The sequence below is a fragment of the Simochromis diagramma genome, unplaced genomic scaffold, assembly GCF_900408965.1.
Source record: "Simochromis diagramma unplaced genomic scaffold, fSimDia1.1 OVJJ01000308.1, whole genome shotgun sequence".
NCBI classification, from domain to species: domain Eukaryota; kingdom Metazoa; phylum Chordata; class Actinopteri; order Cichliformes; family Cichlidae; genus Simochromis; species Simochromis diagramma.
The window spans coordinates 381589-396330 of NW_024386785.1; the positions used below are offsets into that span (position 1 = coordinate 381589).

Consider the following 14742-nt stretch of genomic DNA (forward strand, 5'->3'; position numbering starts at 1 on the left):
TTTTTCTGTCTTTACTCCACCACGCTTCAGCAGCAGCAGCCTGGAGGAAGCTAATAGCAAAGACTCAACAGTTTGGAGGTGTGTCTTATCTGCTGTTTGTTTGTTTAGAGTAGGTTTAACCGCATAGTTTGGTCAAGTGAGCTGACATGACTAAATGCCTCACCCCCGCTTTCTCATTTTCATAATGTGTGGCCAAACACATGCTAGGCAGCTTTTATTGTAGTCAGGGTAACATTAACGTTATCTCCTCTTTGTCTGGGCCTCATCCAACCCACTTCCTTGAGTGGGTGCCCATAAATGGCAGCATTCAAATGTTCTCATGAGAACAAACGAAAAGTAGAATAAAGACCTTGATGTCTTGCACATAAAAGCAAGAACACCAACACTGGTATCAAACTCGTACTCAGTATCGGGAGCAAACTAAAGCAAAGGAATCTGTCCCAGTATCAGAAGAGAAACGTTTGATTGGTCCATTTTAAAGCCGCACTTATTTGGCGACTGTTGGGATGTTCAGAGATTTAAGTGCCTCCTTTCAATTCTGAGGTCATAAAATGCACATTAATCATTGAAGGACTGTTGTTCCTGGTATTTTACATCATTAAAGTGATGCTGGATCTATGATGGTGTCTCACAGCCAGTAAAAGGTAATGATCTGGTTTAAAAGGATGCGATTAAATTAACACGAATGTCCTGCTAATTACACCCAGATCACAGCTTCTTCTGTAAAACAGCGCTTGTGTGAACACCACTTCACTCTTTCATCCGGTTCCACTGAGAAGATTAGTGTTGACCTTCAGTTGCTCTTCCTCTGCTTTATTCCAGTTTTCTCAGCCAGTAACTGCTTACAAACTCCTGGCAGTAAAAAACTGTTTAATGAACACTGATGCAAAGATCCTAAAACATATCCATGCAAATGAGTTCAGCGAGTCTTTTCAGCCTGATGTCACAAGTGGAAAATCTCCATTTAAACAAGGAACCACCCTCTTTAGTCAGTCTGAATTAGATGTCAGTGACTCTATGAAGTCATTCAGGGAACACCTGAACCTCCAGGGGAAGTTCAGCCAAAGAGGCCTGACTGAGTGGCTGCCTAATAGGTAGGTCAGGAGAGATTTAGTGTTTCCCCCGGCACAAAAACTGATCTGCTGCGTCAGTCTTGGAGGAAAAAAGACAAAAGAAAACTAAAAGTCCTCAGGTGTGTTTTGCTAAGGCTAAAAAATACTGCGTTTGGCACAAACATGTTTTTTCTTGATGTTAGACCTACACTGTGCACTAAAAGAAAAAGACATTTAGGGCAAATGTAAGATTATGCATTTTAATGGCTTAGTATAGATCAGGATGCCTCCTTGATCAGATGCCCAAACAACTTCATCTCCTCCACCGAGCTCGCTCCGCATGTTTGAGTTCTTCTCTCGAAGGCCACGTTACAGAGGAAACTCATGTCAGCTGCTTGCATCCACAGCCTTGTTCTGTCAGTCACGACCCAGAGTTCACGACCATAGGTGAGGGTTAAAATGTAGGTCAACTCGAACCTGAGCTTTGCTTTCCGGCTCAGCTCTCTCTTCACCACAACAGTCCTTCAATACTTTAATTGAATTCAAGTCAGAAAGGAGAAGAATGAAGCCGAGTGTGTCTCAGCTTGCGACTGACAATTCAGTAAGCCACAAACATGCAGCATTTATGGACTTGTCAGTCAAATCTGGCCCTTGCTCTGCTGTCAAACAGCTGGATGGAAACAACTCAGCTTGAAGCTTCAAAATGGGATTTACTAACCAAGTATGATGTCAGCGGTGGCTGTACTTAAAAACGGAGTCAGCGCAGGAGTCACAATCAGATATAAGCATTGACATTTGCCCACAGCACGTATAGATATGCAGGGTATTCCCCTCTATATTTAGCTGAGGCGATAAGGCACACAGACATCAACATATTTCCTTTGGATTGTAGTATCACTATTAAATTTTCATATCTATGAATTGAGGACAGCCAAGATCCTGTTAAGTAACCTAGAAAAGCAGCGTGCACTGATGAGACTGCTCACAGGTGTGATTAATCCTGCAAAGTTCACACACAGGCTGATTACTGTCAACACGGCTTGACTCAACTTAATTAGTGGCTGTCTGCAAAGCAAACCCAGATCAGCAGGTACAAGAAGACTGAAAAAGACAAGACCTTGTGACCTCGACCTTGAGATCAGGGAGGGGTGGAGACAATATCATCAGACTATTACAGCTGAGGGCTGAAAAGTACAACACGAAGGCTGATTCTGACAGTTGAGTTTAAGGATTTGGTAGCAACTCCTCATCAGTGCAACATCAACCTAAAAGACACAAATGTGTAAGGTGTATCCTGTTTTTTTTTTTAAATTATGAGTCTGCTGTAGAAGTACAACACTGAATTGGTGGAGTACTTTTGAATCTTGTGGAAAAATGCAGAAGAAAATCATAACCAGTCCCGAAGTGACAAAAGCACCTTTCCATGCAAAATGAGCCAATAGTTAAAAGGTGAAACATAAAAAGTCTTTGCACTTGTTATTATGTAGATCTGCTATCAAAGTAAATGATTAGAAACCAAATCCAGGTTGATTTGTCTTTAAAAGTAAATACTTCAGTTGTAGTCACTCAGCGATGACACGACACCTACTTAGTTTTTACTGCCAAAGAACCTCTAAGAGTGTGTGTGTGTGTGTGTGTGTGTGTGTGTGTGGGTGTGTGTGTGTGTGTGTGTGTGTGGTGTGTGTGTTGGGGGGGGGGGGGGGGTAATGTAACAATAAGTCCTTACGCTGGATGATCTTTTTCCCCAAAAATAATTATTATAAGCAATATTGCTGTGATATTAGGTCCATTTCTGGACCGATTTAATAATAACCTATTTTTTTTGACATTAGGCAGCATTGAGATCAGGGAAAATGGTTGAGGTCATGTCCAAATATCACGCAGTGTGCTGATAATATAATTACTGTGACAGGCCTTTAGATACACAAACGCATGCACCCACACAACATAACTGACACCCAGCCAAACTCGCACAGACAGGATACTCCAGCACCCTACGAAAAAGCACCATCACCTCGTTTTTAATGCTCCTCAGCAGCACAAATTTCTTGGTAGGCTGACACGCTCACTTTAAATTACCTACAAAAACCCTTTGGTGACTTTGCTCAGTCGGTGCTCTGTAAGTCTCTGCTCCTTTTTTCTCCCTCAGACAGAGAAATTCTTCCAGGGCAGCTGGAGAGCGATATAAAGAAATGTAAAACCTAAGGTTTATATTAGAGCTCGGTTAAATTTAAGCATGAATTAGATTATGTCATTACGTGCTTTACGCCCTTTCAGACTGTGTCCTAATAAATGTTTTGGTTTAGTTCAGTTGAAACTTCACACTGTCCTAAATTCCAAAAAAAGAAGCAATAAAACTGTAAAAAAAAAAAAACCAAACATTTTTTATGCCTTCTGAACTGAATTATCTTGTTTCATTTTTGAGCTCAAACATAAAGTCATTATGTAATATAATCAAAACTAAGAAGCTGGATATCAGCTGAACTGTTTTTGTGCTCTGTTGTGCAGTAAATTCAACAGTATTATTCAACAAATGATTGATGCATCCAATTTCAAAATATCACATACATGCATTTATTCATGCAACTGTCATACGCTCATAAAAGAGCAACCAGCATTTTCATGATACTGCAAAATTACAGCTACAAGAACAGAGAAAGTCCACGAGGAGAGCATCAAGTAGGGTTGACTGGTCTGATCCATAATTACATGGATCAACACCACAATACGTTCACACACTGGATGCAGTTCACATCCTGATTTTGCCATTTATTTCGTAAACAGAAACCAGCATGGTGCTGATTTCTGATCAGAAATTTCACAATCGAATCAGAGTGAAAACAATGCAAGACGGGCCCTTTAGGCTGAAAAGACATGGTTTGTATCCAGAAACTAGAAGAATATACAAACATCCAGACCAGAACATGGACACCGGCTGAACCAGAAACAAGCAGACCACAAGCATTAAAAAGGCTTACACAAAGCACGTCTCCAATTGTGTCGATTTATTGCACCGCAACTGAGTAAGTGTGCCGAAAACGTAAAAGCCTGATAAAATGAGTAAAACTGGAGCCGTGTGAGTGGTAATTATTAATGCAAAACTAACCATGTGTGACATCATTTTAACTCAATTTTTGGAGAGATTTGAGATACAATGAAGTGGAATTCTGCCCTAAAGGGCCGTCGTATGATCTCAAGATATTGCCCACTGCTGACCCGATGTTAATTTTTTTCTGTGTATTTTATTTCCCCCCTGAAACCCTTAGTTTCCACATAAAAATAAGTATATTGCATGTATCACACATCACAAAGCAACCACTACATATATAGACATCATAAACCGGTTCTGTTTGTGTTTGTTATTCACCATTTCCTGACCAAAAACAGGCAAACGGCTGTTGATATAACAACTGCAGTGTGATAAACTGCATACTACCAAGTACAGTGGGAGTATAACAAACCTTGCCACTTACTTGCAATGGAGACACCGGCAAAACGGAGGGAAAAGCAACAGTGACAGGCAGTCACATGAAATTAGCTGTGGGAGCAGACAGTTTGAGAAAAGCAAAAGTGCAAGTGAGTGCACTGCCAGATAACTCCACTTTGCTGTAACCAGCCGATCTGCAAACATTACAATAAGCACCTCCAAGTCTAAGGTCATGGCTCTTAAGCAGAAAAGTGTGTTTACGAAGAATCTCCGGGCCGCCGTTCACAAGCAGAGGACAGGAAAAAGTGACTGCAGCAGCGTCTGCAGAGATGTGGATGTATTACCATTGTGTTTTGGTGAAGAGAGAGCTGAGTGGGAAGGTGAAGCTGTTGTTTTACTGGTTAACACAAAACAGGTGCCGAAAATATGGCCTGTGCATATGCATCATGTGTGAAAGATATGGATCAAACCATGAGCAAGCAGTGATACACAGCCCCACCAACCATGCATGAAAGCCTGTTAAAACTAGTCTTCAATATCATGCACACATGACTGGAAACCCACTGTCGGAAAGAAAGAAAGATGCTTAAGTTCCTCCAGATATCAAATATCAAAAAGCTCCTTGAACAGAGTGAAGGTGTATCAAAACAGCAGCAGTGAAAGTGTGTTAGCTAACAGCTAAGTGTCCTTACTCTGTAACAGAGTGTCAGTTTCACAGTTTGTTCACTCGGCAGGCAAATGAAGTGGTTGGCTAGCTGGTTAGCTGGCTGGCAGCACTTCACACACACACACTGAACCTCAAGGCTAAACAGAGTGCGACTGATGGTCATGTCTGATGATGGCCAACTTCATCACACCAGGAAGAGTCTAGGTGAGAAGAACCGTGTGTTTAAAACCAGGCCCAGCAACCAATCAACACAGGAAACTCAACATTTGTTATGTGTTCAGCAGCTCTTTGAGCCCCAAATCTGCAGAACAGTTTCCCTCCTAAACCAGCGAGTGGATTATTGGTGGGAATCGGATCAAAGTTTAATGACTTACATGGGGAACTGGGTTCCTGCTGCAGCGAGCGAGTGAGCAGCGCTTCAGCCCGAGTGTAGAAAGTGTTTCAGCATTAATAAATGATTACTGCACTAATTTAAAGACATGGTTACAGTAACAAGCTATGTGCTTTGTTGCACTGTTAGGGGGCACTGTTCTACGAATGCAGCTAAAGGTTGCAGACGAAAGCAAAGGTTGAAAGGCCTCAAAGAGAGCTTGAAAATATGAGACATAAAATAAAAATTGGAATTGTGGCACTAATTATGAAAACATCACGTGTTTCTTAATGCAATATTTATGGCATATGGCACATATGCCAAAATGGGAATTTTATGCATAATGTTATGTCTGCTGATACAAAGTTATAAACTGATCATTCCTGTCCCGTATTCAGACCTGCTACCTTAATGGTAACAAAAGGCTAGCGCTACTGTTGGGTAGCTAATGTTAACGCTGTGCTGGCCAGGTTGACATTTACAGTTGTTTAATCGTATTGTATATTTTACCAACGTCAGTATTGTTGAAATGGGAGTTTTACTCAGTGTTGTGAACATCAACTAGAGAGGGGAGGGCTGTGTGAAGCTGCCTGTCATGAGGAGGAGGCGAAGACAGCACTGCTGACAAAAAAATAATAAATTAAAATAAATAATAAAGTAATGATGAAATCTGATTGATTTTTTAATCATTTACTTAATTTAACAGAAACTTGTACACACAATAAATTAAAAAAATATCTGATAAACACTTCAAACTATCTTTCTATCCTCCTGTCCGTGGTTTTATTTGATCCTTTGTTTACTTCCTCACACTTCATGACCATCAAAAATGATAATAATGTGGTCAAATCAAATCAAATGAAGTTTATCCTCACATCGCACACTCTTGACATCACAGACCAATATTAGGTGTGTAAATTTTACTCATTAATATTATTGGCAGCCCACTTGCTGGGAAAAATAATAAAACACTGTAAGTGCATCATCACAGTAAATTAATCAAATCCTCACACAACAGGAGCTGCAGCTGAAGGCTGGTGCAGCAGTCTGACTGATGAGCTGTTATCTGCTGGTAATTTCCCAGCCTGTTGTTAGGTGTAAATAGGTTAAGCGGTGTTTATCGCTGCGTGGCTGGCATTCTCTGGGTCTGAAGCGCTGCCAACATGATGACGATGCTGATCCATCCATCAGCACTCACGCAGGATCAGCGTGTATGAACCGCTGCCAGGTGAGAATGCATCATAAACACACAAACTCCCTGTCACTCAAGAAAAAATTAAATAACTAAATAAAAAACACACACAGGCTTTATGTTAAGAAATTCATCTCTCACTTTCATTGCTGCTGCATCTTTCTTTTTATCCAGCTCATTTCCATCTGTTTTTGTAGGTATGTCTGAATTTCCCCCTCTTTCAGGAAGAGAAACATGAGTAGAGCAGTAAACACCTCACTGAAACCGACTGGGGGTTACTGTGGTACAGAAGGCAGCTCGTCTTCAGCATGTCTGTTGGTGGTTTTAACCGTTTCTGGGTTCATATCCTGCCTACAAAGCCGCTGGCTTCTACAGCTGGCTACCACAGTCATCAGAGTCAACTAAAACGAGCCAGGGTTGAAAAATAAAAGCCAAGTGAAAAATAAAAAAAGTACACATTTAAAATTAAAACTCTAAAAAGAAATAAAACCCAACTAATAAAACAAAATAAAGAGTACATTACCAGTCAAAGATTTTGGAACACCCCAATTTTTCCAGTTTTTATTGAAAATGATGCAATTTAATGTGTCATTGCACTCTGAAAAAAGCATAACACAAATAAGCAATTGGAGTTAAAAAAGAACTCATGGAATCAATTTATAGACCGAAATATATTCTACACCTTTCACACATCAAAGTAGTCAAATGTGTCTACTTTGATGTGTCACCTTTGGCAGATATTGCTCCTTCTTCCTGGGGTAGTTCTGGTATAGCCTGGTTATCTTTTGGGTGGCTGTAGCTCAGGTGGTAGAGCGGGTCACCTACTCACCGGAAGGTCGGTGGTTCGAGCCCAGGTTCCTCCAGTCTACATGCCAAATATCCTTGGGCAAGATACCCCATGTTTGCTTACTGGTGGTGGTCAGGGGGCCTGGTGGTGCCAGTGTCCGGCAGCCTCGGCTCTGTCAATGTAGCTTGCCTGACTGAATGCAGTATAAAGGGCTTTGGGGTCCTTAGGGACTAAGTAAACCCATTTTGTGGTTCCTGAAAAAGGCCTTTGTGTATAATTCTGAAATGTACATTATTTTTCAGTTTTGTGTAACCTTACCTTTTTTAACCTCTGGCATTTCACAGCTTATCATTGTACCATTTCAAGGTATTCATTGGACTTGAATTGCAATAAATAACTAGAAAATTGGGGTGTTCTAACTGGTAGTGTATAAAGGACATTACTTTAGCTTTAGGCTTTGCTAATAGAGTAAAATTTGCCAACACATGAAGAAAATTGTTGGTAATTACGCTTTAGCGCCTTACACAATGCAGGTCCTCTTGAAGCTAACCACGACTCTCTTCATTCTTTTCAAGCAGTAGATCAACTTAAAACATGCATGAGGAAAGTGCACTTATTTGGTTTCATTTTATGTCAATGAAACCAAATAATAAACTTATTGAGAAATAAACTTTCTCAATGCAAGTAATTTATCTTCTACAGTTTGTTCACCTATGGTGTACCACAAGGTTCAATCTTAGGTCATATTTGATTCACTACACCCAAAAGAAGCACTCAAGACAAACCTTCGTCAAGGCAGCGCACTCTTAATACACGATTTAATTTTAAGGACATAGTTTTGTACTTTGTATAGATTCATTTTGTTTTTGTTGTTCTTTTTAAAATGTACTTTAAGAAGTTTATTGTGCAGTAAAAATAAGGGCAAAGTTTAGGCTATTTTTATTTGGCCTGTTTTCCAAAAAATAATTATTCAGATACATTATACATAGGGTGGGTTTTGATTATTGATTAAAATCGATTCTAGCTTGGATAACGTGATATCGATTCATTAAAATCTTGAATCGATTTTTAAATATACATTTATTTTGCCCTCAGGTTAAACCTCACAAAATTTCAACAACCACCAAACAGCTAAAACAGTAAATGAGAGCAGGAACACGGATTCTGCACAAAGACGTAAACACAAAGCGCGGACCCGCCGACGCATCAAATCATTGAGATGTCGCCTTTCTCACCCGATGGCACGGACACGGTCGGGGCTGAAAGCCGACAGCTCGCTGATTCTGATCCATCGGCGGGTCCGTGCCTTGTGTTTACGTAATTTTTGCGCTGATTCTGAAGCTGCAGGTTTTACTTCTCTCCAATATGAATTCCCTCTGACTTTTGCTGTTTTGCTTCCAGCATGATAAAAATCACACTTCATGCAAAGCGCGCTGTCTGGGTGTGTGTACTTCAAGGACAGTTTCCCGTCTAAAAATCTGTTTTCTGCATTATTCGCTTGCTTATTACGCGCAAGTCTACCGTTGTTTACAGCGCTGTCGGACGCTGTTTTTTCCTTTTACTTACGTCCGACAAGAAAGCCTCATTTCTGCCGTTCAATAGGCTACTGAACAAATTTAAACTTATGTAAATTATGCAAAACGCTCAACTGTGTCTCTAATAAAACCTCTGTAACTCTTCTCTGCTTCACTTCAGCAGCATCAGGTAATGTTCATGAGGTGATTCATGGTTTTCTTTCGTTTTTGATCTACTGCAGAATATTTGTATAAAATCGCAGGCCAGGAAAATCACCTTCATGTTTTTCTGTTTTTATCCTCAGCTACTTTGACACAAAGACATCTGCTGTGATGCTCACACCTTGGATAAAGTCTCACAAGTGTCAGCTTTCTTTTTATAGACAAAAAATATGGAAAAGTACTGATGCGTGATCTGAATTATAATATTTCTGAATGTCTGAGGCAAAATTTTACCGATTTGAATAGAATCAAATCAAATCGTGGATCGAATCGATTCTAGAAATCAGTGACGATACCCAGCCCTAATTATACAAGTATTCAAATTGTTAGCTTATAACCATCTAAATACACGTTACTGTAGTGTACATAACAATGCCATAATAAAATTATTCAACTAGACTCAAAACGAATCCCGTGCCAACATGTTCTTGTCAGTCTTAAAAGTTATTGTCACTTTAAATAGCTACAGTATCATTATCATCATCACTTTGACCTTCAGAGAAATTTTATCCTTGAAGTTGAGGTCAGAGGTCAAATGTGACATGATGTTGTAAATCTTTATTTTCAACATTCAGAAAGTACTGTATAAACACCACAAGTGTACGAATGATAGTTTCTAAGTTATAAAGCTTCCTGTCCATTTTCTGCCAGTTTAAGCTGATTTTGAAGACAAATATTAAAGGACTGCTGATATGGCCCCACTCTGCACCTCTACAAAGTTTTATCAGAATTCAATCAATACTTTTCGAGCCATGTTTACAGACTGAAAAACATACACACAAACCCTACCAAAAACATAACCTTCTCAAGGGAGAAAAAAAAAACAGATAAACCTGCCCATAAACCTGGTGAACAACACATAAACAACGACGATCTTGAGAATAAAAACAGTACTTTCACACTAAGACCTCGAGGTTTGATTATAACACCTTGAACAGGTTACTCTCACGACTTTGATTAGTTCAGAACGCAGCAGTGCAGCTTTTTCCTGGTTTTAGCAAACATCACATCACTCAAGTCTTGGCTTCCTGCACATTTTAGAATTGATTTTAAGATTTTGCCCTTCCCATTTAAACCACAGATCTGGGTCTAGGCCCAGGCTACACTGCAGTGCAACCCTTACAGCTCCAAAGTCCAGACTTAAATCTAAAGGTGACCCTGCTTTTTTCATCAGGACCCTTTGGGGAGATAAGGATCAAGAAGTCAGTAACCTTCTTTAAATCGCTTCTTAAAACACATTTTGTTTATAGGTCTTTTTTAGGTATAGGTTTTATTTTATAGGTTATCAACTTTCAATTTGTTTTGTTTATTATCTGTGTTGCAGGCTCTTGGGTACCCTAACTGGGATGTCTGCATGAGAGTGAGTCAAGAGTTTGCTACACCTATGTTGGAATAGTTAAAAAGACAAAACCTCACACTGTTACTCCGGTAACTAACTGAAACTAAATTAGACAGAAACCAAAAATAGGAAACAAAATAAGAACAAAAGCTCGTTTTTAAATGCCAGCCGTTTCCCACGCAATGCAACCTAGTTAAAGACATAAACAACACTGTCACCACATGTCTTCTTTCTTCTAGTAAAGGATATTACGCCACTAAATGAAAAAAATGCAAGCGTGAGTCTGATGTCATTAAATGCTGGTGGTATTGGGTTTTCAGTAGTTTGCGTCCCAAATTCAACTGCTATGAGTCCTGTACTACACAAGCTCTTGCTCTGAGTTCACGGTTACCTCCAGGCAGCAACACTAACCGTGAATTTGTTGCATCGTGACCGCTGACACGTCCTAAAACGTCCTTAAATGTCTGAGGAGTGAGTGGACCGGAGCAAAAGTAGCTGAACTCACACATCAACTCTGGGATCACCAGCTCACATTCAGCATGAAATGTCGGTGCCTCAGTTTGTGAACAAGAAAGACTGTTTCGAGTCAAAGTCAAACCAAACTACTCCGGCTACAGTCTACCTGCCGAGCTGGTCTCCCTGTTAACTTTCAGGTGTTGTTTAAAGGGGAATACCGACGACAAACATGCAAATTCAAGCTTGAAAGCCAGGCTCAGATGGCACCGCTCACCCGATTAGAGAACAGAAACGCCGCCGTATATATCTCACCTTTGTCGCGGCTCTGAGGACACCGAGTTACAGCTTTGAACCGACAGCAAAGTGGACGACTTCCGCGGTCCCACCGGCGACGGCAGCAGGCTGGTGTTGGAAGGGGACGCCGAGAGCAGGTTACTGTTCCCGGAGGAAGGAAACGAGCCTCTGCGACACTCCAGCAACACCTCGGTGCTCCCCACATCGTTGAAGCCCGTGTCCGACGGCAGGACGAGAATCGGCGGCACGGTGGTGAGTCCCGTTCTCGGTGCCGCGGAATGAGTGACTGTCCCGCTGCTTACGGAAGCTGGTACATTAGAGAATGTCCCGTAGCTGCTACTGTTGCCGGTATCCGGACACAAACCGGCTGCAGCCCCCGCCGCAGAGCTGGAGTCTGCTCCCTCCGAGTCGTTGTGTTTGTGGTGGCGGGTTCCTTGATTTTCAGCGGAATTACTCTGGACTGGCCGGCCGTCCAGGGAGATGTTACTGAGAAACAAAAGAGCCGCTTGTCTCCGTCGAGAGTTCTCACGGTTCCTCCGGCTATGTTCTCTGTTAGCATGCGTTTTTTTGCCACTAACGGTGGCGGTAGTGACAGCGGTGTGCTGGCTGCAGGCAGCCGCCGCCATCGTCTCTGTCTCGGCCCCACTGAGGAAGTCAACTGAAGGATCAGCTAGAACCCTGCTACTGTCAAATCCCTTTTACCCGGCGCCAGACCGCTTTACGCCCTCCTGTGCTCTCATTGGTCCAACTGGGGGAATACGTAGTGACGTTTTGAGGCACGCTGTAAACAACAACATACTGTTGGTTAATAATGTGACTGTACTGACCATAAAAGGCTTGATGTACAACTGCACAACAACAATAATAACAATATAAATGGCATTTTTTAGAGACATTAGCTCTACATGCTGGGTTAAAAAAGTTCCAAAAGTAATTACATTACTTCTTAAGGTCTGTTTGCAATGATCAAATATTTATTTTAGACTAATTAATCTACATTAATTAATTGTAAATTCTGCTTTGTTCATGTTAAATAACCTATAAAATAAAAAAATACATCCGTAACCCTTGTTACAATCCAAAGAAACCCAACAAATATTTGTACAATTAAAAGCAGGATGTTGTTTTAATTTCCTGAGTTTAATATCTCCCCTCTCTTTTTTGTCCTTGCTCCTTTTCTTTTAGGTAACATCACTATTTCCTGCAACATCTATGTAATTCTTCTACACATCACCGCACAGTATGAGGGCTGCTGAGGCACTAACTGAGCTGTCATTGCAGCGTTGCCTGACTGCAGCTTTGATTGGCTGTTGGCACTTTGTTATGAAACCTCAGTGGATTTTCTTTGCACTGATCCCTGCAGTGACACCACCACTGGGCTAAGTGAACTTGGTCGGTGTGGCAGGACAACCACACTGTGAAGCATGACTGGTACCCTGCTAAATATAACCTGTAGGGCACAGGACACTGTAATCCTCACAGGCTTGGAGTTTGTCATCGTACACTAACCCTCCTGATCCCCTACATCTGCAGAGCAACCGATGAACTGCAACCGACCTTCCAGCTGAGTTAGAACAATAACAGGATGGAGATCCAAAGCTGATGTCATTTTAACTCAGCTCCATTTCACTGGAAATTCTTGTTGCAATTGCATGATATCATGTTATGTACAAAAACAATTATCCGAAACTCTAAAGCTTCACATTAAGGCTTGTAACAAAGACCAAAATATGCTGTAAGTTTGTTTATGATAGGGCGTGTAATGTGTGCCACGAGTGCTTCAGTTGGTCTTGGAATTGATTCTCTTTGCATTCTTAGGACTAATGGAAATAAAACAATGTAAAAGTCGAGATGCTGGTGGTGAGTTTTGTGTAATATGTTCAAAATCTTCCTTAGGTCTTCAGCTGGGTTGAGATATGATTACAATGAAGGTCTTAGCAGACAATTCACATCCTTTTCTTTCTTGTCAACCATTCTGTGATGGCTCATTCCATATAGATCGAGACACTGTTATCCTGGAATGGACCACATCAGGACAGAGATCTTTCATCATAAAGGTGAACAGTTTTGCATTGATTTACAGAGTACCTTCCTTCTAAGGGACAAGTGGCTCAAAATTATACAGCACAACTCCTTCAGCAGCAAACTAGAGCCACCAGATCACCTTCCTGCATTTTTAAAGTAAAATCTAATATAAATATCAACCTTTTTAAGCTACATTTTATTTTCATCCATACAGCAATTTAAGATAAATTATTATTATTATAACATTTGCTCAGTGAAGATCTAACAGAATTGTAGCTGTATATACGTTTGAAGGTCTTTTGAAGCCGTTCATAAACAACTGCAGATCGTCAGTTTCAACAAGTACACAAAATACAACATATTCAGATGTGTCACCAATTTGCAGAGGTCTGAAAGAAGACATAAACTGTCACCATCAGATGGTTAGAGGTAACCCAGATTTTCAGCTACCCGCATGGACAAGCCAAATGTTCTCTGGAGAAAGATTTTATGGTCAGATGAGACAAATATGGAAATATTTGGCCACAATGACACGAGGGATGTTTAGAGGAGTCAGGGTGAGACTTTCAAACCTCAGAACACTCTACCAGATGTCAGCTGTTTATAGCCGCCAATGTCACTGATGCGCTGCACAAAATGGATGAAATAATAAAAAAGGATGACAACGTCCTCCAAAGTATGCAACTTCACCTCCGATTAGTTAGACAGTGAAAACTTGGACACTGTTGGGTGTTCTAACAGGACAATGATCCCTGACACACATCAAAACTGTATGGATAAAGCAGGCTATCATTAAGCTGCTGGGATGGACTTCCCAAATCCCAGAATTCAGCCCTATTTTAAATTTCCAAATTTTAAAATCCACCAAACCAACCAATTGAAATAAAGTCTGTCAGGAAGAGTGTTTAAATATAAAGCTGGAATTATTCCAGAGTCTTGTTGATGGCTACTAAAAGCATCTGGTGGAGGGAATTTAACCAAATATTAATGAGTGTGTCCGTAAATGTGTGGATGACATAAAAGTAACTTTGAAATCTAACTTTAATGTTGATATTTCTTCACACAATACACACGTATTTTGGAAATAAAGTTCAGCAGTTGTTTCTAAAGCCTGTCTTGATAGCTTGATAGTTTTTTTTAAATAATGCAATATCATCAAAGTGGCACATATTTAGTTTAAATAAGACAAACAGATAAAACAGCTGTTTCAAAAACTAATAATAATTTGGGCCTTTAAATTAATAATTTAACACGAAATCCTTTTTTTAAGCCAATTTAGCAAATTTGGTTACTAACAAAAACTTAAACACGTCTTTTGGATTTGAGGGACTCATCTATAGTTAGGAAAGCACGAACCCAGGATTACCCAGTGTTTTTCATATGACACTGGAAGAGGG

At 40.5% G+C, this 14742-nt stretch overlaps 1 protein-coding gene and 1 long non-coding RNA gene across 2 annotated transcripts in view; one reads left to right on the plus strand and one right to left on the minus strand.

Moving 5' to 3' along the window:
• The window catches only part of LOC120727981 (CDK5 and ABL1 enzyme substrate 2-like), a 45169-nt gene extending 33161 nt beyond the window's left edge, over nucleotides 1-12008 (minus strand). The window contains exon 1 of the mRNA XM_040022602.1: nucleotides 11339-12008. Coding sequence (XP_039878536.1) covers nucleotides 11339-11946 — 608 coding nt within the window. The 5' untranslated portion in view covers nucleotides 11947-12008. The remainder of the gene's footprint in view (nucleotides 1-11338) is intronic.
• Nucleotides 11465-13168, plus strand: LOC120727986. Its single transcript, XR_005694618.1, has 2 exons — nucleotides 11465-11572; nucleotides 12506-13168. It is a non-coding gene; the product is annotated as an uncharacterized LOC120727986 (long non-coding RNA).
• Nucleotides 13169-14742: the final 1574 nt, after the last annotated feature.